Source organism: Taeniopygia guttata, chromosome 1A (assembly GCF_048771995.1).
Source record: "Taeniopygia guttata chromosome 1A, bTaeGut7.mat, whole genome shotgun sequence".
NCBI lineage: Eukaryota > Metazoa > Chordata > Aves > Passeriformes > Estrildidae > Taeniopygia > Taeniopygia guttata.
Window position 1 is genome coordinate 70,095,533 of NC_133025.1, and position 25,098 is coordinate 70,120,630.

General features: G+C 41.2%; 1 protein-coding gene across 2 annotated transcripts in view; it reads left to right on the forward strand.

Annotated features, from left to right (window-relative positions):
* The first annotated feature begins 274 nt into the window (after positions 1-274).
* NINJ2 (ninjurin 2) overlaps positions 275-25,098 on the forward strand; it is a 43,218-nt gene continuing 18,394 nt past the window's right edge. Inside the window, exon 1 of one of the 2 annotated variants that reach the window (XM_012569346.5) lies at positions 275-551. In XM_012569346.5, the coding sequence (XP_012424800.5) occupies positions 435-551 (117 nt within the window). In that variant the 5' untranslated portion in view covers positions 275-434. The remainder of the gene's footprint in view (positions 552-25,098) is intronic. The other variant, XM_030263955.4, reaches the window with a different exon arrangement.

The following is a 25,098-nucleotide window of genomic DNA, read 5'->3' on the forward strand; positions in this document are numbered from 1 at the left end:
CTGGGGAGAAAAAGAAGAAGAAGGGACTGTTAAAAGAGTAAAGTGTGAATTTTCTCTGAGATGTAACACTATCTTAGCAGCAGCAGCGACTAGCAGGCACAACTTTGTGGGCTTCGTTTCTTCTCCTCTTGGTTTTTCATCTGTACATTGTGCTGTGTGCTGGGGAGGGAGGGAGAGAGGGAGGGAAGAGATTGGGATGGCTGCTGCGGCTTCTCAGCCCATGCCAGGAACCTCTTGGTACACTGGCTGCATCACCACGTCCCTGCCCAAGTGAGCTCATGGGGCTCAGCTGGGCTCGCAGAGGTAGCACAGACATGCAAAGAGGACGAGTGTCATGGAAAGTCTAAGAGGGGCACTTGTTCCAGGGCTGCCTGTACAATGAAGAATCGGCTGCCACCCCCTCTCTCTCCGCCAAGGCGGGCGGCTGCCGGCACATGAATAGCGGGTCTGTTCCTGGTGAGGGCCCGCAGGAGCTCAGAGCGCTCCGGCTGCTCCGGGACAGAGCTGGGGACAGAGGGATGGCGTCGGAAAGGGACAGCACCCATCCTCACGTGAGTCTGCTCGGGAAATACCCATCATGAGAGGAGGAAGCGGGAGGGAAGAGCCCAGTCCGGGGGAAACATCCACTGCTTCTATCATTTTCTCCTCAGCTTTGGCAGCAAATTTCCTTTGAAAACTCAGTTCTGCTTTTTTTGTCTGTCCCCCTTTGAAGAAAAACCAGTGGCAGGATGTCTGCTGTGTTCTGCCAATAAGGGTTAGAAGAGGGATATTACTAAAAAGAGATGCTTTTTAGGGAAGGAAGGGCAGTGGAGCCCTCGGAAGGAGGCAGCACATACTCCGCAAGCTGCATAAGTCTGATCTGTCCCCCATCTCACAAAGCCTTTCTGTGTTTGGCAGAAAGTACTCTCAATCTGGAGAGGAGAAAAAGAAATAAATACAGCAAATACTGAGGGAGTGAAGAGGCCAAGGTTTCCTATGTACGGTTTACAGAGAAACAAAACTTCTTGGTGAAGCTCTTTCAGTTCTCTGTGTTCCTACTCTGAGTGTTTGTGTTTTTTAAGAAGGGTGTTTCTTGTGTGCAGCATGTGTTCTCAGAAAGGGCAACTACCCAAGGGTTGGAAAAAAGAGATGAAATGGAATCGAAAGCCCAGATCACAAACACCCATCAAACCTCAGAAGTTCAAGTCCAGATCTGCACTTCAGACAACTGTGAAGGGAAGAATATGAAGCATTGCCTAGGGCACAGCTTCCAGCCCTGAGTAGGTGGCATAAGGGTCCAAACTTTGCAGCTGATTTTTCTGTCTGAAATGGTCTTAACCATCCTTAAACTTGGCCGTGGGGAAGTCTCCCTGGGGTCACAATTATTGTGTCTTTGCCCCATGTCAAAGAAATTAAAATTGTAAGATTTGTGCCCTGGAAATAATCAGGACAATGTTCCTTAACTAGAAAGAAGTACTGAGATTCCCCAAACCTACAGGATGCATCTCCAGTGAGATACTAGGTGCAGAGCAGCTTTTGAAGACCTGGGAGTAGCTATGCTCAATAAGAGACACAATTAGTGAGGAAGATGCACAGGTAACTATGACAGTTAGTGAAAATGTACTTTATTGAGTCTTTATTAAGGGAGATATAAATGTTAGTCTTTCCTAGAATTAGACAATAAGGGGAAAAATATAGACATCATTAAGCCAGGAACTGATGATAAAGAGAGGACAAGAAAATTATCCTAAATAAAAAGTCAAATTAAATCCCCGTGTATTAAATCACTCCACTCAATGGGAAGTTTCAGGTCTATCATGAATTTAAAGTCCAGGTATAATAGATGAAAAAAATCAGCTTCACTGATTAAAAATATTATAAACTACTGAAAATTTTTTGGTTTAGGGTTTTCTCTTTCAACCCACCTTGAGGTTAAGTGAAGAGCCAAAAGTGATCACCAGCATCTTTGGCCTTTACAATACTCAAATAAGTAAGTCCAGAAGGCCAAAAGTTCCTTGAGTTGCAAGACTGAGAAGAACATCCTATCTGTTTCCAGAGCAGGGAGGTGTAGAGTGTGCACCACTACCCAACTGCCCCAAGAATAACTGTGCTGCTAAGATTTCCTCGTGACACCTCATGGGGAAGCCAGCAGGCAGCACAAAACACAGGTGAATGCACACAGACTCTGGCATGCTTATGATCAGGAAATACACAGTTTCAGGAGAGGGAGGGTTACCCACTGGTGTAATAAATAAAACCCCTTAACCGAACAAATCTAGTTTGGTTCAGACTCCAAAGGATGTAAAAGCATAAGCTGCAAATGGACCAAGAGCTCCTCTGGTTTCAATCTGCTTTCTGAAAACCCACAAAGAAGCAGAGTTGACCCAGTGAGCATCGAGGCATGAGCTTGGAACACCAATCATGCGATTGACACATGAATGGTGACCGGCTTTTCCAAGACTCATTTATCAAGGAACAAAGTAAGTTGTGGGTACAAGGAGTCTCATGCATACCTTTACAATCACATATAATTTGACTGCAAGCCAACCACTTTATTCTATAAAGGCTTGAGTGAACCTTCCTTGAGCTCTCCTGGCTAAGCAGCCTGACTGGAGGGCAGTGATTTCCCCTTGCACTGTGACAACCCTCAAGGCTGCTTCTCAAAGCAGACACCTTTTACCAGCAGCAGATCTCTGGTAAGTGATTGATACTGCACATAACTCTGTAGTATGGTAACTTTGACTTGTGTTCTGATATCTCTGATTTTTTTTTTACTCAGTAACTGTTGTTTTTTCTTAGTAACTTTTACTTGTGCCTTGGTAGTTTCAAATCATTGTTCAAATGATCGTGCTGTATAGTAACAGACTGAAGTTTGCCATCAAACATTTTAAGTCCCATTTTTACAACATCGTATTAAAATCACTTTCACAAATATCTTTGATGATGATTCTTGAAGTGATCTAAATCCCAGATCATTTGTTCATGACAAATTGGTGTAGTTGGCAGAGTCCTGAATCAGGATTCAGGACAATAGCTGAGACAAGCAGAGAGTTTGGTAAATGATGTGACTTGACAAGTGTGAGGTAAGAGGAAGAGTGGTCAGTGGCAGAGAAAAAAAAAAAAGTGGTTTTCAGTGGAAAGTACATTTAAAATCCTCTTTTGAGTCCCTGCTCTGAGCAGTAAATGCAGAGCAGGTATCTTGTTGGAAGTTTCCAGCTGTGGGTTTATGAAGATCTCGGGGAATGTGCACTGCACACTGTAATGCATGACTCACTCCTCCTCAAAGAGCTCCTGGATGGAGTAGCAGGAACAGTCATGAAAGTTGACTATGATACAATACAGAAATAGGAATCTTTATTTATACACAGAGGGTCCAGTGTCTGAAGCAGTTGCCAGTACCTCCTAGCATTTCTTACACAACATGGACAGGCTAGGCAGGTAACTAAAATTAAAACAATGGACCTTTGTCCTCATGTAGGAGACAGCAGGAAAAGGCAATCAAGATTTAAGAAGGCTCTAAGGAGAACTGATCAGTCCTCAACATTTTTTTGCTTATTCTGAAGCTTGAACAGGAGCTCAATCAGCAAAATTGAAAGTGTCTGTAACAGGAGTCCCATATCCAGCTTGTCATCAGCCTGTGGAATTTGCCATCTCCTGGGGCAGGTTAGAAGGTCAAATATTGGGGTGAGCAAACATAGAAAAGAGGTCTGGAGGTCCAGTAACAATATTTACAGTTATGCAAGCTAAAAAAGGTACCTTCAAATTCCATAAGCCAATAGCAGGATAAAAATAAATACTGGAACTTTTCAGTTCCCTACAGGCCATGGCACAATTGCTGACCAGACTACAAGTGGTAGCTTGCATTAGAGAAATTAGACACCACCTCTCCATAAGTGGCACCTATGACTGCTTTTTAACAGCAAGAAGTATCTCCCATCAATCCACCTTCTCCCTTAAAAAAATTCTCTTGTTCTGTGTGTCCCCAAGGAGTCTGTTTTCCCATTCTGACTTCTAGGAAGAACAACAAAACCTCAAACGGTGCAGAGAGATATGCAAAAAGGAAATGGTGATGAAATAGAAAAAAGACACAAGGCTGTGCAGCCTTACCTCATTTATGCCAGCCAGTCAAGTGCTAAGAAAATAAATAAAACTGGAATGAAAATATTTGAATTAAAAATACCAATTTCTCTATTAAAAGATAAAACTTTGACATTATTTAATCTCAATGATGCATTTTTCTCCCCAGATGTCTCTATTTGTGGCTTCCAAGTGAAACTTTTACCTTCCTCTATTAAACACCTGTCATTGACAAGAAACCAGGCAGACAGTGTCCTGGTGAGGTATAGCAGAGTACATCCTGGGATAGCTGGGATCTGAAAAACACATTTAGGATAGAAACAAATCAATCCAACAAGATCCCATCACTGATTTCCTTTCACTTCAGGAAACACAGGTTTATAAATTAGAAGTATGGTTTTGATAGAAACACTCTGGCTGATTTGCTTGTACTTGTTTATCCTATTGCCCCCCTGACTTAACTCCAACCCTTCTACAGAGATTTACAGGGGGGGGGAGAAGGGAGGAGGGATCCATACAGGACAGTTCTTTTCAGCAGCAAAAGACCCATTAAATCTGTTCAGCTGTGTACCTCAGCTGCTGCAGCTCACAGTCTGACATCTCAACACAACCCTGTTGCATTGGAGATTTAAGCCAAAGTCCCAGTCTTTGAATGGGGGCGACTGAGACAACATCATTCCACCACTCCCAGCCCAGCAGCAGTAACCAGGAACAACCCTGAGGACAGCTGAAACTCACACATATTGCCACAGCTAGCTCTTTTAGAGCCCCAAATGGATATTGCAGAGCAAAGATTGGGGCTGATACTAAATGGCTCCAGAGTGTTATTAGATTTACATTTTTATGTTTTCTTCCAGGGTGTTACGTTCTACAAATGGGTGCTTAAGGGATGTGTGCCGGATGAAATGTCATCCGTGTTCATACTGCAAAAGAGGTCATATATTGTTTGTTGTGTCTTTCTTTTTATAGTTTCTTACTCTTTGGATAAAAAAAATTACAATCCTCTGGGATGAGAAGCACAAGTAATACCTCACCATTTAGGGAATCATTCATACTTCAGAAGTAAAAAGAGTAAACAGCTAAAATAATCGTTCTGGAAAACAGACCCTACACTGAATTTTTTTGGCAGGAATTGCTTCATGAATACCTTGAATGGAAAATACATCTGTGGAAATAAAGACAGATTTACAAGTAACTTGCAAGGAAAAAAATACCTCAAGTAATTGCATAGTTTACTTCCAGTGCTCAGTTTTTGACTAGATCTACAGCTGGCAGACTTTAGAAAGGCAGATAAATAGTTAGCTGCAGGTCTAACAGTGTGGACTTTTCCAAAACGCCCACAAAACAACTGGAAAGTCCCCCTTACCACAGTAAATCCCATCTCTCACATCCCAGTTTCAGTCTAAATCTGAACACACAGAGAGTGTGTTCACAGCTGAGCTAGACTTTCAGTTTTTTGGTATTTTGTGGCTTTACCTTGTGCTTCAAGGCTGTGATGTGCTTACAAGTTCCTGGTTTAGGCATGTATTCACCTGTTTCTGCAGCAGCAGCCAGTTTGTACTCTCTAGTGCTCCAGGACCTTGCCTCTCCTTAGCCATTCCCAGAACACTGGCAGTCTCGTATTGTCAACAAAGCAATGGCCTGCCCCAGTGGGCTTCAGTAGCATTATCTGGGTTCTGTAATTTGGGCCTGGATAGTGAAAATCTGCATTGAGAAAGAGCCTTTCAAAGAGAAATCTAAGTGCTTAAGAAAAATCCACTTCTGTGACATCTTTGTACATCGTGTGCAACCCAGTCATCAAGAGTCCAAGGAGCTTGATGTGTTTTTAACTAAACTGACTCAGTTACTCGAGGTTTTCAAACAGGATCCCACTCCCAATGTTACACTCCATCACCTATGCCATTCATTTGAACTCTGGCAAAGCTGGTTCAGAGATATAAATTCAAAGAAAACTAGCCACTTCTTGGCAGGGTTAATGTTCTTGTTTGCTGTCCTGCAGTGGTTCCTGGGAAGAACACACACCTGTCCGTGACTGGGACTGTGTGGCCATGAGAGCATGTACAGACAATAGAATATCTCCTTTCAGAGGTAGTTACCCCTCACTTCAGATTGGTAATCTAAAGGTTCAGACCTTGGTATAGCCAGTGGGAGAAGCAGGGAAGGCCCTAATAGTGATTGCTCTCACTAGTAGATGCCACACAGACTGCAAGATTTCAGGCTGCTCCTTGAGAGTAAAGCCTTTACAGGGCTTGGGCAGAGATTCACTGTGCCCCAATTAGTCAAAAGGCAGGTATGAAATAGGTTATCAGACTTTGGAGCAAGAGTGACCCTATGCTTTTCTTCCCCAGCTGCCAGGACCTGAAAGTGTGTGTAGCATCAGCTGTGCTGGTCCCAGAAACCAGCAACACTCGCACTAGAACACAGACAAAAGTGGTCACAGCGTGCTGAGGAGAAGGGGACTAATTCTTGCAATCAGTACTAATTAGTTCTTGGTTCTATTGTCAGATGTGACACTTCCCCTCTTCCCTTTATGTTTTTCCTGCCTGGTCTACCTGGGCATGGCCAGCTTTCCCACTTGGGGTGAATGTTTGCTTTGGCCCTTCCCAAACACAGGGATAATATTTTTCATCTTGGGTTTTAAGGTATCCAGGAAAATAAAGCTCATGTGGAGTTAAAGATACCCTTGTAGCATTCTTATAGCAGTGCTTGGTCTGGACCCTCACACTTCATCTTAGAGGGGCAGTGAAAGAAAAGCAGCAGTCTTTCTAAGGGAGAGAGCCTGGTCCCACACTGCACTGGACATGTCTGATGACCACAGAACAGCCAGAGCCTAGGTCACAACTAAAATGTTAGAAGTGGTGAGGGACAAAAAATGGGCCCTGTAAAAGCAATCTGATGAAGCCCAGACATTTCTAAAGAGAAAATTGGGAGGGGTGGAGGGAATGATCTGGGTCGGGGGGTGCTGCCACATACCCTGAGGTAAGGGATGAGAACCCTAAAACTTGACTGCTATAAAAGTTTATTAAAAACAGCAGGATTTCTCTGTAAAGCTTGTACAACAGAGAGGGAGCATGGCCCAGGAGACACAGGCTCTCCCGGTGGGGATGGGAAGGAGGTGAACTGGAGAAGGACCTGTGTGACAAGATGACACCTGTGCAGCACGGGAGGTTGAGGGGATGTTCAGGGACCCATGACCTACTGAGAGTGACAGCCAGTCAGCATGGCTGTGCCCTGTCTGGGTGGCAAGGTCAGCCAGCAGCCACACCAAACCATCCCAGGACAAAGCCTCCTGCCACTCCCATGCTTCACCAGCAGCTTGGCCTCGCCTGCTCGTTGGCCAGCATGACTTCTCTTGTTGTACCACCTCTTCCTCAGCCACAGCCCTCAGGAGCACCCTCTCTTGCTGTGCAGCCATTTCACACGCTGAGATACAGATCCACCCACTCACATGTGCATCTTGCAGATTCAAGTGCACAAGGAGTTCTGCTTGTAGTGAGTAACCATAATCCTGGTTATGGTGGTGGCAGCACAGCTCTCCTGTCTGGCCAAGAGTAAACCACTGAGACATCTTTGTGACTGGGAATCTCTGCAACATGAAATATCTCTTAAAACACAGCTAAATTGAATTTTTCTAGCTTTTGTCAAATAGTTACTCTTCTCCACCTTCATTCCAGCCTGTGCCTGAGAGCTGATCCACGCACCTGCTTCTCTCTATCTGCTCCCAGTTGACACGCAAGTACAGCATTTTCCCTCACTTACCACTAGAAATGGAAGCCTCCAGTCCAAGTCACCATTTCTCAGCCCTTTCTGTAAAATCTGTATTATTTTGCTAAGTTTCTCTTCTGAGATCCAAAAATGGGCAGCACTTCAGGCATACAATAACCACCAGACAGAAGTGTGAGCTTCTCCAAGTACAGGGTGAACGGGCATTTTCACTGCCATTTCCCTATGCCTGGCTTGTGAGTCAAGTGTTTATAAAATTATCTCTGAGGAAAGGCAATACAAGAAATGAGCTCTACTACTGTAATCTAGACTGCCTCAGGTATGTAAACATATAACAGAAACATTTGAACTGGACACCAAAATGATGGAAGGGCCCAAGTGCAGAGGCTGCAAGATCCACATCACCAGTTACCATACACCTTGACACACTCCTTTGAACTAGCCAAGCTATAATTCCTTGTCAAATTACATGAATCAGATATGTGACTCTGTAATTACAGCTGTGAAAACCATTATACACAGGATCTTAGAACTTTCTATCCAAAATAACCCTTGGGGAAGAAATTTCTCATTAAGCTGCTTGGGTCAAGGTTCAGTGAGTGCTGGAAATTCTGGGGGAATCCAGTTGGCAGGTTTAGAGAAATAAGAAGAGGAAAATGAGATCATGTTTTGGTTTGTGGCTTGTTCATGCTCTCTTGGTTTTTTCTTTATTTTTTCCCTAATATTTATGCATATTTGCAGGAGTTTTCTCTTTTGCAGTCACATAACTGAATAATATTTTGTTAGATTTAAAAGAAGATCTAAATTCACCACAGACCTTGATTATGTGAGAAAAATAACTGCTCCTACCAATCTAACACGAGCCAAAGGGTGGCCAACCATTCTTCTGTAACCTATGTTTTACTGAAGGAGTGTTTTTGCAGAAAATAACAGCACAGAAATACTCTCCCAGGACTTGTGTGAGAACCAAGTTCTTCTGTCCCAGCTTTTCCAAGACTGCTGTGAATATCAATGAATTTAATTCACAATCTCCACATGGAACAAGAGGTGTTTTCCTGCCTATTTTACAGATATTAAGTCAAGGTAGAGATGGTTAAATGAGCACTGATGCACCCAAGGGCACACCAGTAGAAGGTGAAAGGAGCAGGAAGTTAAGACTGAGCACCTCTGGATGGACGAATTGCCACAGAGCAGCATTCTTTGGTTTCATCTTTGTTCTCACAGGTTAAATTCTTAATCTCCATCAGTTCTTGAAGGAATCATTGACAATTTTTTTAGTCACCAGAGATCACTCTGTTACTTCACACTGTGTAAAGAAGAGCATTAATTGAAGCTGTCAATAAGAGACCATGCATAATTCCTTTCCCTTCTGAACGTTAACTTCAACATCCATTGGAAATAAATTTTGACACACTTTTGAAAGTTCAGGCACACAGCTGTGTTTGCGCCTCTTTCTTGCTGGAATGAGTCACTCAACCACGCTGGTGTAGGACAAAACCCCAAAGCCAAAAGTGAAACAAGCTGAAATACGTTAAACAGAAATTCTGACTCAGAATGACCATAGAAGTCCTTGATGCAACTTTTCAACTTGAACTTTGCACCTCCTTCTGGCTGATTCAAGATGAAATGTTGCTGCATGTTCCTGTGTGATTTCAGGCTGTGGCCACACAGTTTTTGCTGACTGGAGCTGGAACAGGGAGGTTCATCCTTCCTCATGACCACCATCAATTATTATTGCTGCCTCAATGCAATGCTCAAAGTAATCACTCTGTCAAGACTGTCTGGGCTAGGAAACCTCCATTACTGAGTGTTTAAACTAACCCAGATCATTGTGAAAGAACTTGTTTCAGGAATATGTCTGGACAGAGACAGAAATAACAGCTCCTTTATGCAGGCCTTCATCTGTCTTACTGCAATGGGATAACTGCTTGAATTCTTGAGTACTTCTTAGCTGGTTATGTTAGCTGAAGATCTATTTATTCTATGATTATCAGGAGAGAACAGATATACAATCTGGGTTCTTCTTCACTTAGTTGTGAAAAATGAGGGAATCAGTTAACAGATGCAAATACAATAAAAACTATTCCTACATAACATTGGCACCTGGGATTTTTCTCATCTTTTGCCCATGGTGATACCTTGACTGGCAATCCACATTGCTCAGGGAGATATTCAGCCAAGGATTGACACCTTACAAGAAAATATACTGTATTGCTGTTTTGTTTTAACCAAAACAGATTTGAACTCCATCCTCACATGCTAGATTCTTGGGCGTTGACTCTGGCCTAATTCCTTAGCCAGCCCCCATTTTTTGGCATGTGGTTGTGAAAAAGTTGCCGAAGGAAGTTGTGTCAAAGGGCTTTTACTTTGCTCTTAATGGCTCCACGTACAGTCTGAAGGAATCTGAAGCGCTCACGAAATGTGGTTTCCCCACTGGTGTTTGCTGTTCAGCTGGCTCAGCAGCTCAACCATTTAAAACCACTGTGAATGGTTTTAGCACTTGTGAAATAATGCTGGCCTGTTCAGACCCAGAGAGGGATGAGCAAAGTCCGCTGGTACAATAAAAGCCCCTCTTACCTCCTTCTCCTGTGAGGAGTCAGGGTGCAAATGGAGTTGGAGGGAGAAAACTACTCACATCCAGGTACAGCTACACAGATATCAGGTGATAGAAACATGGGCCCACCAAAATAAAAAAAGCTAACAAAAAAAAAAAAAAAAAAAAAAAAAAAAAGAGAAGAAGAAGAAGAAGAAAAAAAAACCCACACCAAAACAAATACACCAAAACCTCACTGAATAAGTATAGGAAGCAAATCATGAAGGAGAAGGAAAAAAAGAAAAAAGAGGAGCACAGCCCCGGAAGAGAGCTCCAGTGGGGTTTGTTCCATAAAATCACAGACTACGAATGGTAGAAAGGCAAATGGGGGGAACAGATACAGAGAACAGAGTCCCAGAGGTCTCTGTCCCCAGAAACCATGGAAGATGGGGCACCCCACGTCCTCCTAGTCTGAGCCACTACATATAGCAAGAGGTGTGTTTCATCCCTCAGCTGATCTAATGCCCAATTATTCTGCTGAGACCATAAAAAAAGGAGATAACAGACACACTGTAGATCTGTATCCTTGTGTAGAGATTTTAACTCAGGACCAGGCTCAGACAAGCAATTCAAGAACAGAAGGCAGCAAGTCCTGGTGGCTACTTAATTATATTGGCTTTTGGTTAGTGATGTGGAGTTGAGGAGTCTCTGATTCATTTCCAAACCCCTCTGCACTGCCTTCAGTCATGAGTCTCCAGCCATCACCCTGAGTTACTGAACAGGGTCAGTCTTACAGTGTTCAGAGTTTTGGGCCATGGCAAAGTGGCAGTTCCCTTGCAGGTTCCTCTCTGGGAAGAGGAACAGGCTTGGGACTCAGCTGTGGGCCAGCATGCTGTGAACTCAGGTGTTTGGGGCCAGGGTGAAGCAGGGCCATCCCAGAGTGTTTTCTCTTGCCTCACTCACACACCCCACAAACAGGGACATTTTCTCTCCTGTGGGAGCAGCTGACTCAGACGCTTGGCCAGATGATTAGAAAGGTGTCCCTGTCATTACCAACAGCAAAGAATGGCTAAAAAATAAAAAAGTGCATCACTCTGTGGCTGCAAATTATAATAACACATTCCTTTTTATTCTGATCCAAAAGCAATTTTTTCTTCCTTTGTTCCCTTCCCTGTGTTTTCCTATCTGATGAGAACTTGTTTCTCAGCTAGGAGCCCAGTCAGTCTGTTATTGGTGTACCTAATATCATTTTTATATTCCTCCCATTTTTTTGTTTTACATATTATCAAATGACTTATGAAAAGTGAAGTTCAGCCAACCAAACCTCAAAAGAGTTGTGCAAGAGCAAGTAGCCCTGAGCTTTACCACAAGCCCTGTACATTAAAGATGCACATCCATGGAGTGATAAATCTGTTTATGGGGTACATTGTGGGTATATAGAGATGAAGATATAGCTGGCAGGTGCTGCTCCCAGTGGCTATCCCTAAATCAGAAGACACTGTCTCTAGTACCTGCTTTTGACCTCTCTGAGAATTGAGGGACAGTATCTGGCCAAGTAACTCCTCCAGCTGTATCAGTCAATTCCATACAGATGATAAAATTCCATACACATGATACATTTGTACCCTGCACACTGACAAAGTGCTTCTCTCTGTTATCATCTGCTCAGTGGGCGTAATTGTGATGCTGATTCAGCAGAAATGAGAGCCATACTTGTGGGAAGTTTGTGAGAGGATCAGCCAAATTCACAGGCTAAGAGAAGGCTGTGATTTACTGATCACAATCTTTATATGGAAAGATCTGTGGGCTTTAGAGGCCCTCTTCTCCTTTTGGTGCATTGTGAAGGACAGATAGGACTCTCTGACTCCTCTTGGTTGGGCTGCAGATGTTATATTGGGGACTCAAAATTGTGGGTATATTGTATCTGTTGCAAAGCAGCATTCTGTCTGCCTTTTGCCCAAGGCACACACGTTACATACACAGTCAATGCTGACATGTTGATACCTGTGAGCAGAGGGAAATTCACATTCTGTACTTGAGGAGCTCGGGCATTGAGATGATGTAGGAAGGGCAGAGGATGGATTACAAGGTAAAAGGTCTTCAAAAGGCCCAAGAAAACAAAACTTTTTGGTGCCAGGGTCAAAGACTGGAAAAAACAATTACAATGATTTTACTAAATATTGATAAAATCCCCTGTCAGATAGGGATAAATATATATTAAAAGTCACTGGTCACTGTAATCTTATTAATGAGTGCAAAAAAATTTATTTTGCCCACTTTCTCTGGTCATGCTAGCATCAGAATCAAACACAGTATTAGGGTATCCAAACAGAATATGAAAAGTCATGAATAAGAAAAAAATAGGCAAAATGGAATTTCTATTTTTTGGGTTTTGTTTAGGGTTTCTTTTTCAGGAAATAAAAAAGACAAAGGACTGTAGTGAGTGCACCGAAAGGCACCACAAAACCCCAGGACTACTGCACAACCTTTTGACAGTAAAGCTGAGCTGCTCCAACAGGGGTGAGCTCTGCTGGGGTAGGCAGAAACCCAGAAGGGAAGGTGTGATCAGGAGTGAATAAACTATAGGGATAAACTCCTCAATCATTTCATGCTAGTTATTGCAAATGTTTCAGTGTGTAACTAAAACTGGGAGCTAATATGAGCCATTTGTCTAAGCCCATGCCAAGTAAGGACCACTACAACTGCCCTTCAAGTCATCCAGTGCCCAGTCTGTCCTACATGGTCCAGGATTTTTCTTCCTCTTCCCCAACTCTTTTATCCCTCCTCCAACATTCAGGAGTTCATCTGGACACAGCTTTTGGCTATCCCCTTACAAGAATCCTGATTTGGTACACAATGCTTACTGAGTGAACCCCACTTGAAATCCAGGATATTTGTTCTGCACAGTGGTTCCCACTTCTTATATCTCCTGGCCATCTTGAAAGAAGAAACTACAGGATAAACTCTAATACAGTGAGAAAGGAATCATAAGAAACTCCAGTTCCTGCAAAGTTTTGTTTTCCAACTCCAAAAACTTAACATGTTCAGTGTCTGAATGTGAATGTTTTTTTTTTCAGAACAAGGCTGTGTTTGCAGAATCTGGGCATTCAATTGTCTAAGAAATGGTTGCTCTACTTAATCTCCTCCCATTCCTATTCTGGCTCTGAGGTATTTGCTTCTCCAGTACAGTCTCCTACTGAGACTGAATCTCCTACTGAGGAAGGCCTCCTTTGCTATACCCTTTTCCAAAGGTCTCTCAAAGCAACATTTACTCAGGAGATCTCTGAAAAACACAATTGTCACTAAGGGGGTTTGGGCCTCCCTTTCATTTCTGCCATGCTGTACTATAGCTCCTCATTATAAAGTTAGCTTCTAAAGGTTCTTTGTCTCTGCAGGGTTGTCTCTGAAAGTTGCTGACTGAATGTCTGGGTCCAATTTTCTACCAGTCCTCCTTTAACTGGCCATTCTCAGTTATGCAAAGCATAATGCTACAAGATCATTCACACATCAATCTTATTTTACATTTTGAACCTGTTTTGCAAAGGGGTTAATGAGAAAACAAAACACAACTTGAATAATAAGTCACCAGAAAAAACACTATCCTAATCCTTTAATATAGAGCCAGAACAGCAGTTCTTCTCTGAGAGAAGAGGATGGACATTTTTCTAATCTGAGAATGTAATTCCCAGGGACAGTGTATGAGAAAACAGCAGTAATCTACAGAACACCCAGGAACAATTGTTGAAAGACTCCCAGGGTGTTACTTTTGGCAGGACATCAGGTTCCAATAAAACCCTCTGAAAACACTAGCCTAACAACAACAACAATAATAATATTTTACACAGATGACGAGTCTTTTATCTAAGGCTCACTGCAAAAGATGAACGAGCTTCTTGAGGAGAGGTGAATGAAATTGATGCTCCACAGATATTGCCAATATGTTATTGTGTACAGACTTTAGAGGGCTTACAGAAAAGAGTTAACATGTATAGGCAAGCTTGGGAGCATTCTTTATGGTGAACTTACATGGAAATTGTAAAGTATTTTTTAATGTTTTCAGTAAATCAACTGCTGGCATTCACATACACAATCTGAGCACCTGTACACAAATCAAGTAACCAATGATTACATTGTGCAAATACACAGAGCACTTGGTGAGTTCATTCACAGCTACTTCACTCTAATTTGAAATTCTATGTACTCTGCTTCAATTCCTTCTTGGCATGCTCTTGTATGTTTTCTGAGACCAGTCTGGACTTGAAATATGTATATAACCGTGTCTAAGTGTATCACAAATTATGGACCAGAAGTGAGAGATTGGTATGGGCTGCATGTGAACTGCCACAAGTTTTGGATGCAGACTTTCACTTTGCACTGTGAGCCATTCCACAGTGTGGCTACCTTTCACAAAACCTGCAATTCTGCATCACTCTGGGGCACTTATGAATCTCGGCCTATATTTCATATGCCATACTGTGAAGATGTTGCTTGTGGTGTCACAGTGGGAAAACCTGCAGTGAAATATGGCTTCTACTGCATCATTAACAGTTTTTATGGCTGAATTTGATTGCACATGACTTTTTGGCACAAACATATCATCAAATGTTGCTGCCCTGACCTTAACTAAGTGACCTTAAGAGGACCACATATATTGAGAGAGATGGTTCCTTTCCTCAGGGTTTCTCAGTTCATATTTTCACATGAGGATTACATCTTGCTCTTTGTAGCCACTTTCAGAGTGAACAGCACTCTTATTTTCCAGCACAGCATTCTCCTCAGGCAGCAAAAGCTGTTGAGTAGTTACTGTTTGTGCCTGGAGTACAGACACCCTGGAATTTCTACTCACTGCTTACATGAAGGAAATGATGAGAAACAAGTCATGTTTCCTCTGTGTCATAAGGGTAGCAACAATAGCAACGAAGGTTTTGCCAGGACACCCCCAGTTTCAGCAGTGACTAATTAGCAGAAAGATAAGATATCAGGATGATCTAATAGCCTGCTGCTCCCAAAAGGGGGAAGCCCTGCTCCACTTCAGCCTATGACCCTTTGCTCCCTCCTTATCTCCTGCTCCCAGACTCATCCCACCTTGCCCTTGTGATGGAATTTGCCAAACTCATTTCACAGACAATTCAGCTCACTGAATTTTCTCTTTTAAACTTTTTTTTTTATTATTTTAATTGATTTATTTTTATTTAGTTTAGCTTATTGAGCTGGATTGGCTCACAACAATCTTAGGAAAGAAAAAGTGCAAGAGAACACAAGACTCACAGCAGGAGCATTTGTTCTGGACTCTAAGATCATCATAGCCACAAGCTTCAACCCTCAGAGTTGAACAGAAGATACTCTATGGCTGCTAGTTTCACTTTTTTCTTGTTGCTGACCATAGCTACTTTCTGAGATAATTCGGCCAAGTCAGGAAGCAGATCAGCAGAATAATTGGTGTAATTCAGATGTATTCAGCTACAAATGCTGAAGAGAGAATAATTCTGGCCTCTTAGAGAGAATAATTCTGGCCTCTTAGAGCTGTATTATACAATACCACAAAAGAATGAAGAGGGGAAATTAGAATTGATGACACATAACTGGCATACCATTTATGGGTTGAACAAAGCATGATGGCAAGGTATCACAGCCTCTAGGAGCTGTGTAATGCTTTACTCACTATCAGATATACCCACATGGCTTCCCTGTGGCTTGAAACAGCATCTATCACTAAGCTAAAATACAGAGAAGCTCTCCAAGCATCCTGAGTCACTGCAGCAATCAAGTCCATTTCCTCTGTCCTAGGGACCTGGAGGCCACCTGGTCAGAATCCTCAAAGGACCTTCAACACCAGCATTACTGGAGTGTTTTTGCCTCCCTACCAATGCACATGCAGTTGTTTCTTTCAGCACCCAATTCCCCTACAGAGGTGACAGATGTGCAACTGCTGTTATTAGAGACAGGTTGAAAGTTTACAAACTGGTCTTAGCAGCTGTGTTTGGAAGTTAAATTCTGAGAAAGTGAACTGCTCCCATCTTCCCAGTTTCTGCTTTTGAACAGCCCTATAGTTATGGTCAGACATTAGAGAGATTTTTGTGGTGTTAAAAGAATGTTTTGGAATTTCTTGTCCAGCTATCTGCCCTCAAAACTTAGCAGATGACTCACTAGCATTCACCTTGATTTGTTACTGAGCTAAAACTTTTTATCCTCTCAGCTTCTGGTGAAGTTCCACTCTGTATCTTTTCAGAAGCAGATCCTGTTCTAATGCAAAAGAACAAACAATGTGGGAAGCAACTCAGAATTCAAGTTTTCAAAAGCTCTTGTGTTGAATTCCCTGAGCTCATGTGCTCGTACTCCTAGAGGCATTTGCACACATAAATCACCACTTGCTTACATCTGGCACACCCAAAGAGCACACTGCTTGGTTCTCGTGTGCTGCTGCTACTGACTGCAGGCTGCTCTGCAGATAGGTTTGAAGAAGTTCCTTTTTAATCAGGAGACACAAAGCCTGGCTATTTTGCTGATACTCTTTGTGTATCAGGCTCATTGTTGCCTGACACTTGGTGACAAAGTTTTCTGCAGCCTTACACCCATGGGATTATCAAAAGAGGTGCTTTTCATCCTTGGCAAGCAGAAAAGGTATTTCCACATCCCAGATGTTATTTGTTTACCTTGCTGTACCTGTAAAAAATACCATTTTACCCAGACCACCCCATCCTACCCAGTTTCCTGCAGTCTCACAGAAGCAGCTTGCTATTTGGCTTGCGTATTCAGCCCCAAATATAGAAGATATGGCCAGAGAAGCTGAAGCTAAAAACACCAACCTTGTGCCATACTTAGGTTATTTTACCACCTTGTACCAGGGTAAGTGCACATCAAGTGAATTTTTCAGGGTGGTTTGTGAAAATTCCTTTGTAGTACAACATTGATCATATCTCTTTCAACTGTAATTTTTTTCCCCTGTAAGTGGGTCAGATTCCTTCTGGGTCCTAAACAACAGCTTTTGAGAAAGGAATATTTCTTTTACTCTTAACCTGGAAATTTACAATCTGGTCAGAACTGCTTTGAGTTATGCAAGTCCAGATCTGTACTCCTTTCATAATTGTCTACCATGGTAACAAAGAGGGCAGTGCCATGTCTGGTCCCTCAAGCTCTGTACTTGTGCCAAAGATAACCAGTTATACTGGCATAATTAATTTTGATGCATTAATAGCACAACAGTTTTTGTCTTTGCCAGCTAGAATATTTGCCAGTAGGATTTGGCAAACATAATTTTTAAAAGATTTTTCCTCTGGTAAGAGGGAAAAATATCTCTGATTTTAAAGAAGAGGCAAGGAATCCTCATTTGGGGATTAATCATCACTTCATAACTTCTGCAAAATTCACACTCCAGGCTCTGATTTAGTTATACACAATTGCTTTAGCTTATTAATTAAGAATAACATGGGTATTCGCCTTTCTTCTTTTAGGTTTTTAAATTGCTGATTTAAAACCCCTCTCAGTGTGAGAAGCATTGCTAAATATCTGAAGTGTAAAATAGCAAGGACATTTGCATCTGCAGCCAAACCCACAGGGGTTGAAAAGAAAGGCATGATTTACATTCAGTACCTCCACCTATAACCTGGAGGACATCTGGAACTCTTCAACCTCCACTCTATGAGAAAGGGACTTCTCTCCTGAGGGTACACAGATTCATATTTTGACTCTGCTTGTTGTCACTGAGAGGGCTTGAGCTTGAAATTATCAATTCCCTCCTATGACTTTTATATGAGACAAAGCAAGAAGTACTCCAGAGACACACGAAGCTGACACTTACAAAGCCTTTCTTTCTTTTTCGTTCAAGTTCCTAACAGGTATCCAACTTTTTAGCTCATGAAGGTGTTCCCAACTATTCCGAGTCACACTCCATTTATTGTGAATGGAAATGAAAGAAAAATTAGTTCTCCATCTTACTTAAGACAGGGAAAACCACCCTCAAACACATTTCCTTTCTAATTCTAGAGCAGATTTCAATGAGTCCCGCTTTGTTATCAGTACTGCTAAGGCTACTCTTATGGTAGAAAGAAGATTATTTACATGGGTCAGTCTACCACATCTGCTGGATATTACCCTAGGCCTTTACAAGAGCAGTTTGACATGGCAGGGGTGATAACTCAGCCTGATTAAGGCAACTTTTCTTCTAATAACTTGTTACTAAGAAATATGTGATTAACTTCGACTTCAGTACTCTGTAGGGATTTATTATTTTCCTGAGTCCTTTGAGCCTGATTTGATAGCAGTTTTGAATTATGAAATTTGATGCCAACTTTGATTAGGTTGCATCAATAGCTTTTTTCCACCCAAAAAATCTCTCTCTTTGTTCACTCCTTTATGCTACCAAGACTTGCTAACCTCTTTGTACCTGCAGAATTTCTTTCTAGTAATAATAAAAAAAATCAACAGCACACAAGGTTACCCAAGCCAAAGCTCCCAAGAACACATGGCAACATGGAAAACACACAGAGATGTAAGAGGAGATTGATGAGATGGGTGATAAGCCCGGAGGCAGTGGCAGAATGAAGCATGGGCACAGGGAGCACAGGAGCAGGGGCAGGCCTGGGGACAGCCATTAGGCAAATTAGGCACATTCAACCATGTCCCCATCATGAGGGGTTCCACAGGGAGCCACGTGAGCTTTTTCAGATTGACTTTGATGAAGGGATGCTGGAAGTAGATAGTTAAACCATTTCAGCTGGGACATCCTCAAGACACAGTAAACATTCTCACTGGAATGATCTGCTCCTCCTGGGTCCTCAGTGTCAAGACACAACAGGACGCTGACTGAAAACTCTTTCTAAAAATGATTGTGGTATGTGGGGTCCTGGGGGAAATGGTGGTGGAGCAGCATCTGCTTTACTCCTCAGCAACTCTCAAACACATCTGGGGCATTTGCATGTAGTATATGCTCCTGCTACAGTAGCAGAAATGGTTTGGGAGGGTCTCTGGCATGGAAAGAAATGAATAGAATGAAAACCATTTGTATTGGACACTACTATTAGATTTCATTGTGGTTTGTCTTTCTGTGGGAGCCTGGATTCCCAAATGAAAAGATTTGCCAGGAAGGTCCTTTCTGTGCATTTTCCCAGGTAGCTGCAATAATTTCTTTCATATGGAGATGTCATTTCCACAATGCAGTGCTTTCTTAGTTAGTTCAAGAATTTATTCCTGATAGTGCAAACTTGCAAGCTGCCCAGAAACATAGGGTAGTCCAAATGAGGCTGCTTGTTCATTTAACTCTTGAATATATAGCTGAGGTAAGAAGTGCTTTTTCCATTTCCCCCTCCATTTCTAGGTGTACTCGAGGGATTAAATGCATTTTGAAAAGTACTCCTGCTCTGTTTGCAGCAGTGGCCATCTCTTACCCCAGCTGTAGCTGTAAAAGCTGAGATGACTGCAGTGATTTTGCTAACATTCCAGTTACCTGACTATCCACAGGAACAGTGTTTTTGATAGGAAGCCCTTAATTCTTCATTCTGTAGACCCAGCTAGTCCACAGAGGCTGACATCATTTGACCACAAAATACAATGCTAACCACCAAGTTTTTTGCCAAAATATAATTTGATAGCTCAACACATTAAAATTTCTTTTGGAATCAGTGTCCACTATATATGCTATCATTCACCAGTGGCATGCATTCAATGTCTATGTAATCATCCAGCAGTCTTTTTTTCTATGGATGTATTTGCCAAGATTCAAAACAAGGAAAAATTTAAACAATTTTCAATGTGTTTCCAACTGTTATACTAAGTTTTCTGAACCACATTGTTGAGTTGTGATCTAAATTAATGAATATTCTCCTTAGCACTGCTATTCAAACAGTTAGTCTCCATTTTCTTTTTTGGTTATGATCTGTAAACCATTGAACATGAATATTATCAGGTGGGGCTACACATGTGGACAATCTGGGCTCATCACAAAGCAGGTCATAGGGGAATTTACTTCTCCCCCTGTAGCCTGGAATGATTTTATAATCTTTTTTTGGAATGAAGAGTTCTCTTTAAACAAAAAAAGTCCATCTTTCCAAATATATGCTGGTGTTGCTGTTGCCAGTTTGACAACTGTGACATATGAACATTTCACAGGAAATTTGGAGGTTTTTTGGGTTTGTATTTTTTTCCCCTCAGGCAGCTCAGAGTCCTGAAAGAGCTGCTGCTGAAATATTGATCAAGTGTTGTTAACATCTACTTCCAGCAATATAACAGCTCAGCTGTAAATTTTAGTCAGAATAAAATCTTGATATGGAATAGATTTCCACTGGAAAATGTTCTAATGAATCTTTTTGAAACTGTGTTGAGAATACCAAAATTTGTGAAAGTTTTCCATCTAAATGTTTCAGAATGAAACATTTAATCTTTTCACTTTGAAATAGCTCTTTATCTTGTATTTGATTGAACTGGCATTTTATGTTACAAAACATTTCAAATATTTTTGAGTAGTTGAAACATTATCTCTCAACACAATATAGAATATTTTTCCCTGTTAGCTTTTCTTTCCCAGACAATTTTGAAGCATTTAGCATCATCCTTCCAGATCAAAACAAAGTAAAGTGAATGTAACCAAATAATGAGTGCATGTTACCCTCTCTCCTCTGGATCTGAGCCACACAAGGTCTGGATCAGTTACAGCTTTCTGCTGAAAAGCTTGGCTGCTCACCTCAGACTGCAGGGACTCGCAGGATCAGCTTTGGACAATCTCTGGTTAAGGCTTCAGTGTCAAGGCATTGGCTCTCACAACAGTATCCATACTCCCTGGATTCTGCAATCCTAGTACTGTAAGAACCACTGAGTGTGTGGTCTTTGTAAACACAGAGCAAATTCCAAACTCTGTAGTGGGATATCTTGAACAAACACTTTGTGCCTATAATACACTGACTAATAAAATAGAGGAGTTCAGACTGCATGAGACTGTTGTGTGGAGGACTGAGATTTTCTGCTTCAAATATTTCCCTTTCTTGGTCTTGAGAAACAGAGGAAGATCTAAACAGTTATCTACTATGTAATTATTGATTATATGTAACTATTGGTTGAGATGCAAGCTATTTCCAGATGAACAGAACCATTTTAGCTACACTACAAGAAATTCAGAAATATAGCATGTAATTGAGGTTTTTACAGGTAAACACTAGCAAGGGTTGGGTATTTACCAGGGAAAACCAGCTGCTATCCACTCTGTTCCAGCACACACCAAGGATCAGCCCCTTTCTAACCTATTCTCAAAAGGTTTACCTCTTCAAAGAATCATAGATTGGATGGAATGAAGTTTTGCATAATCCTGCTCTTCCACCATTTTCATCTTTGGGATTTCATTGTAGCCAGGTGAACCCATTCAACAAAAAAAACTTTTTGATGTCAGGACACAACTAGATATGAATGATGCACTGCCTTTACAGTCTGTATAACTCTACAATTTATTGCCTTTTAAAGCCATGCTAGATTATTTATGGAGAGGAAACTAATAAAAGATACAGATATATGGCAGAGATTTTAGAATGTTCTCTGGCAGGAAGATACACGAAAGCGGAGAAGTCACTGTAGGGAAAATACAGCTTCTCTAAAAAAAATAAACATCCAGTATTAAGAGAAATGTACTTTGTTGTCATCACATGGCAAGGTCCTTATAAGCACTCTTGATTTTGGAATCTTTTAAATTTACACTTTCTGGCATCAATATCCTGATTCCACAGATCTGTTTGAACAAAGAGGACAAACGATTACTTGATTAAACTGAAGAATTGACTAAATCTAACTTCATCTGCAGTGAAATAGATTAGTAGAATTGCTGCTATATCAGCAGCAAAGCTGACTCAAGTTTACCAGTGTGCAGCAATACATTTCAAAAGTTTAGGAAGAGAAACTGATACTCAGGAGTCCTTGGGGATCACTGAATTATTCAGTGTTGCCTTCTGAGTAAGGCTGATGCTGCACCACTTGGCTGCTTCTGTACCAAATCCAGTAACTGGTATTTGACTGGAGCATAAGAAGGTGATGCATCTTAATTTAAAGATTTCAAGAGATGGGAGAATTCACCCACTCTCTTGTCAAGTTATCTCTCTGTCTTAATTTTCAATTTAAACTTAATTTTAATTCAGCTTGCTGTTAGAGGGAGTTTTGTATGCATTCTCCAGCAATATTTAAAAGTTGATTTAGTACCTGATACTAATTAAATCTGAATTAATATTTCTTTTAAGCAGGACAGCTGCATCTCTTTCAGTTTTCCATTGCAAGACATTTTCTAGCATCTTCATAATTTGTATAGGTTTTTTTTTCTGTGCACTCTCCAGATTTTATAGGCTTCTCAGCTGTGAGCAAGTTTCTCATGTCACTATGTTACTAAAGAAATTAATCTAACGAACACAGCTCTGCTCCTGTCATCACTGTAGAACTTCCATGTCCCACAGCAAGCTCATGTTCAGTGCTGCTTCCCTTAGGATCTTTAAATGCATTTCTGAAACTGTCTCCCAGTTGGATGGTTCTTAATGCTCATAAGCTGTATTTCACTTGTATTGTACTTAGAAATCATTAGAAAGACTAGATATGAAAAATAGTTAGAGTAACCCTTATTATTTCATGCCATATCAATGCAAACTGACCTGACAAAATTACCTGGCATATGGCCATGTTGATTAGAATCAAGTTACTTGTTCAGCTGAGGCTGGTTTCACTTTGTGACACATAAAGCTAAATGATCCCCTCTTGCCCTCCCTATCTCCAGAAATAAATATGAAGTGATTTTTGTTAAATAGCATTAGTTTCACTTGCCCTCTTAGCCATATTTGGAGCCTCTTGGTCCTCTGTCACAGGCTGCCTCTCACATATTCTATTCTCCAGGCCTGCAAGGGTCTTTTATAACACTTATTTCAAGCCAGCTTTGGGCTTAAAAATGACACAGATAAAAATACTGAACTGCCCCAGCAGCAGTCAGCACTTTTGGATGGCTCCAGCTCCAGCACTCAAAGCCAGCTATAGCACCAACTAATTCTGGCCAACAGAGCACATCACTGGTGCTCATTAAAAGCTACACAGGGCAATAAATCTGACAGGGTATCGTTTAACACAATCAAAATTTTTAAATAATATTCACTGCAACAAAAATATAATGCTCAAAAAGCCAAACCTCACTTTACACTGGGCACAATATTTTCTATTCCCTTTCCTGCTTTGCTAGTTTAATCCCATATCAAACTTTCTCATTTTTTGCCCCCTGGCATCAAAAAACATGAACCAGGGTTACCAAGGTCTCTCTCTGTGGTAACTCTCCTCTAGACTCAAAAGTTTGCTTATTGCTCAAAGTCTTACTAAAAGTTAGCAAGAGAAAGCTGTGCACCTCACACAGCTCTCTTGCTTAGCTGGTGCTGTTTAGGCATGCTGGGCTTTATTTTTTTATTATTTATGGCTGCTGGTTTTCATCTTTCATGGCTATTTGTGAGGGCTGGAAAGTGTTTCTGCAGTCCCGTGATGCTTGATTACACCATCCCAATTCTCTTTAAACACAAAAGAGATTCTGCTGCTCCTGAATCATTAAGACTTTCACCATCTTCTGTTAAGCAAGTGAGCCATACTATTGTTAGAAATTATTTTATTGCTGTTACCCTTTAAAATGCCTTACTGTCCTTAGGCTGCAAGGTAGAAGTTTCTTTTGCTCCCTTTCAAGTCTTTCCCCTCTTTATATTTCCACGGGCTCTAATTTACATAATTGCTGCCTCTTTCCTCTTTCTTCTCCTCTTCCCCATTTATCTGATATATTTTTAATAGCTGCCTCTGCTTCCTCACTTCAAAAGGAGGTGCCACTAACCAATGATGTCCTTGTTCACGATTATGAAATTGTGGTTTTTAGTCATCTAGTAAAATCTCCTAGAAAAATTTCCAGTTTTCATTCACATATTCCTGTCTAGATCTTGCAACTTCTGTCCAAGCTTCTCTTCCCAAACACATCCATCCATTCATCATTTTCTTGGCTGCTTTGCAAAATAGGCCATGGGGAGCATCACACATAAGACTAAGCAGAGATACAGAAAACAGACTAGAAAGAAAATCTTGTGTCTTTCGTTGGACAAGGTAGAAGATGGACACTTCTTCATTTAACATCCTAACATAAAAATGAGATTATTTTCAATGTCTCTTCAGAATATGCTGGACTAGGGTTCAGGTCCTGTTCTCATTTAGTCTAATTACAGAGTCATTACCAGGAATTACTAAGCTTGCACAGGCAGTCTATTTTCTAGGAATTAACCAGCCCTACTCAATTTGAAAATTATTGGAACTATGTTTTAGGCATTATTACCAAAGAAAAGATAGGCTACTAGGAAAATGAGATTAAAAAGTCTGTTAGTTTTAATAAGCACTAAAATACCAAGTATTTACTCATTCTATTAATTTTTTTCTGAAGCTTGTGCTTTATTAACAGCAGTGATAACTAAATGTACTGTTAGTCCAGCTGTTTTGCACTTGGGAGTCCTGAGGAAAAACATTAAGGCATAACATTAGCTTCTCAGATTTTTAGGAGTACTTTAGTGAAAGATGGAAAATGTGTAGTGTCCCCTAAAAAAACTGAGAACAGATGAATGGAGTTGCCTCATTGATGCTCCTCCTTCCTGTTACATGCTGTGTTTGAGAATTATAAGGAAGCAAAGGACAAGTGGACGCGATGATGCGGTTTACCAGAACTGAAAGTGCAAATGATTATGAAATTCAGAGTCATGATTACAACTGAGCACTGATTAAGCAAAAATATGGTAGGAATATAAAGCTATTTCTTGATAGATTTT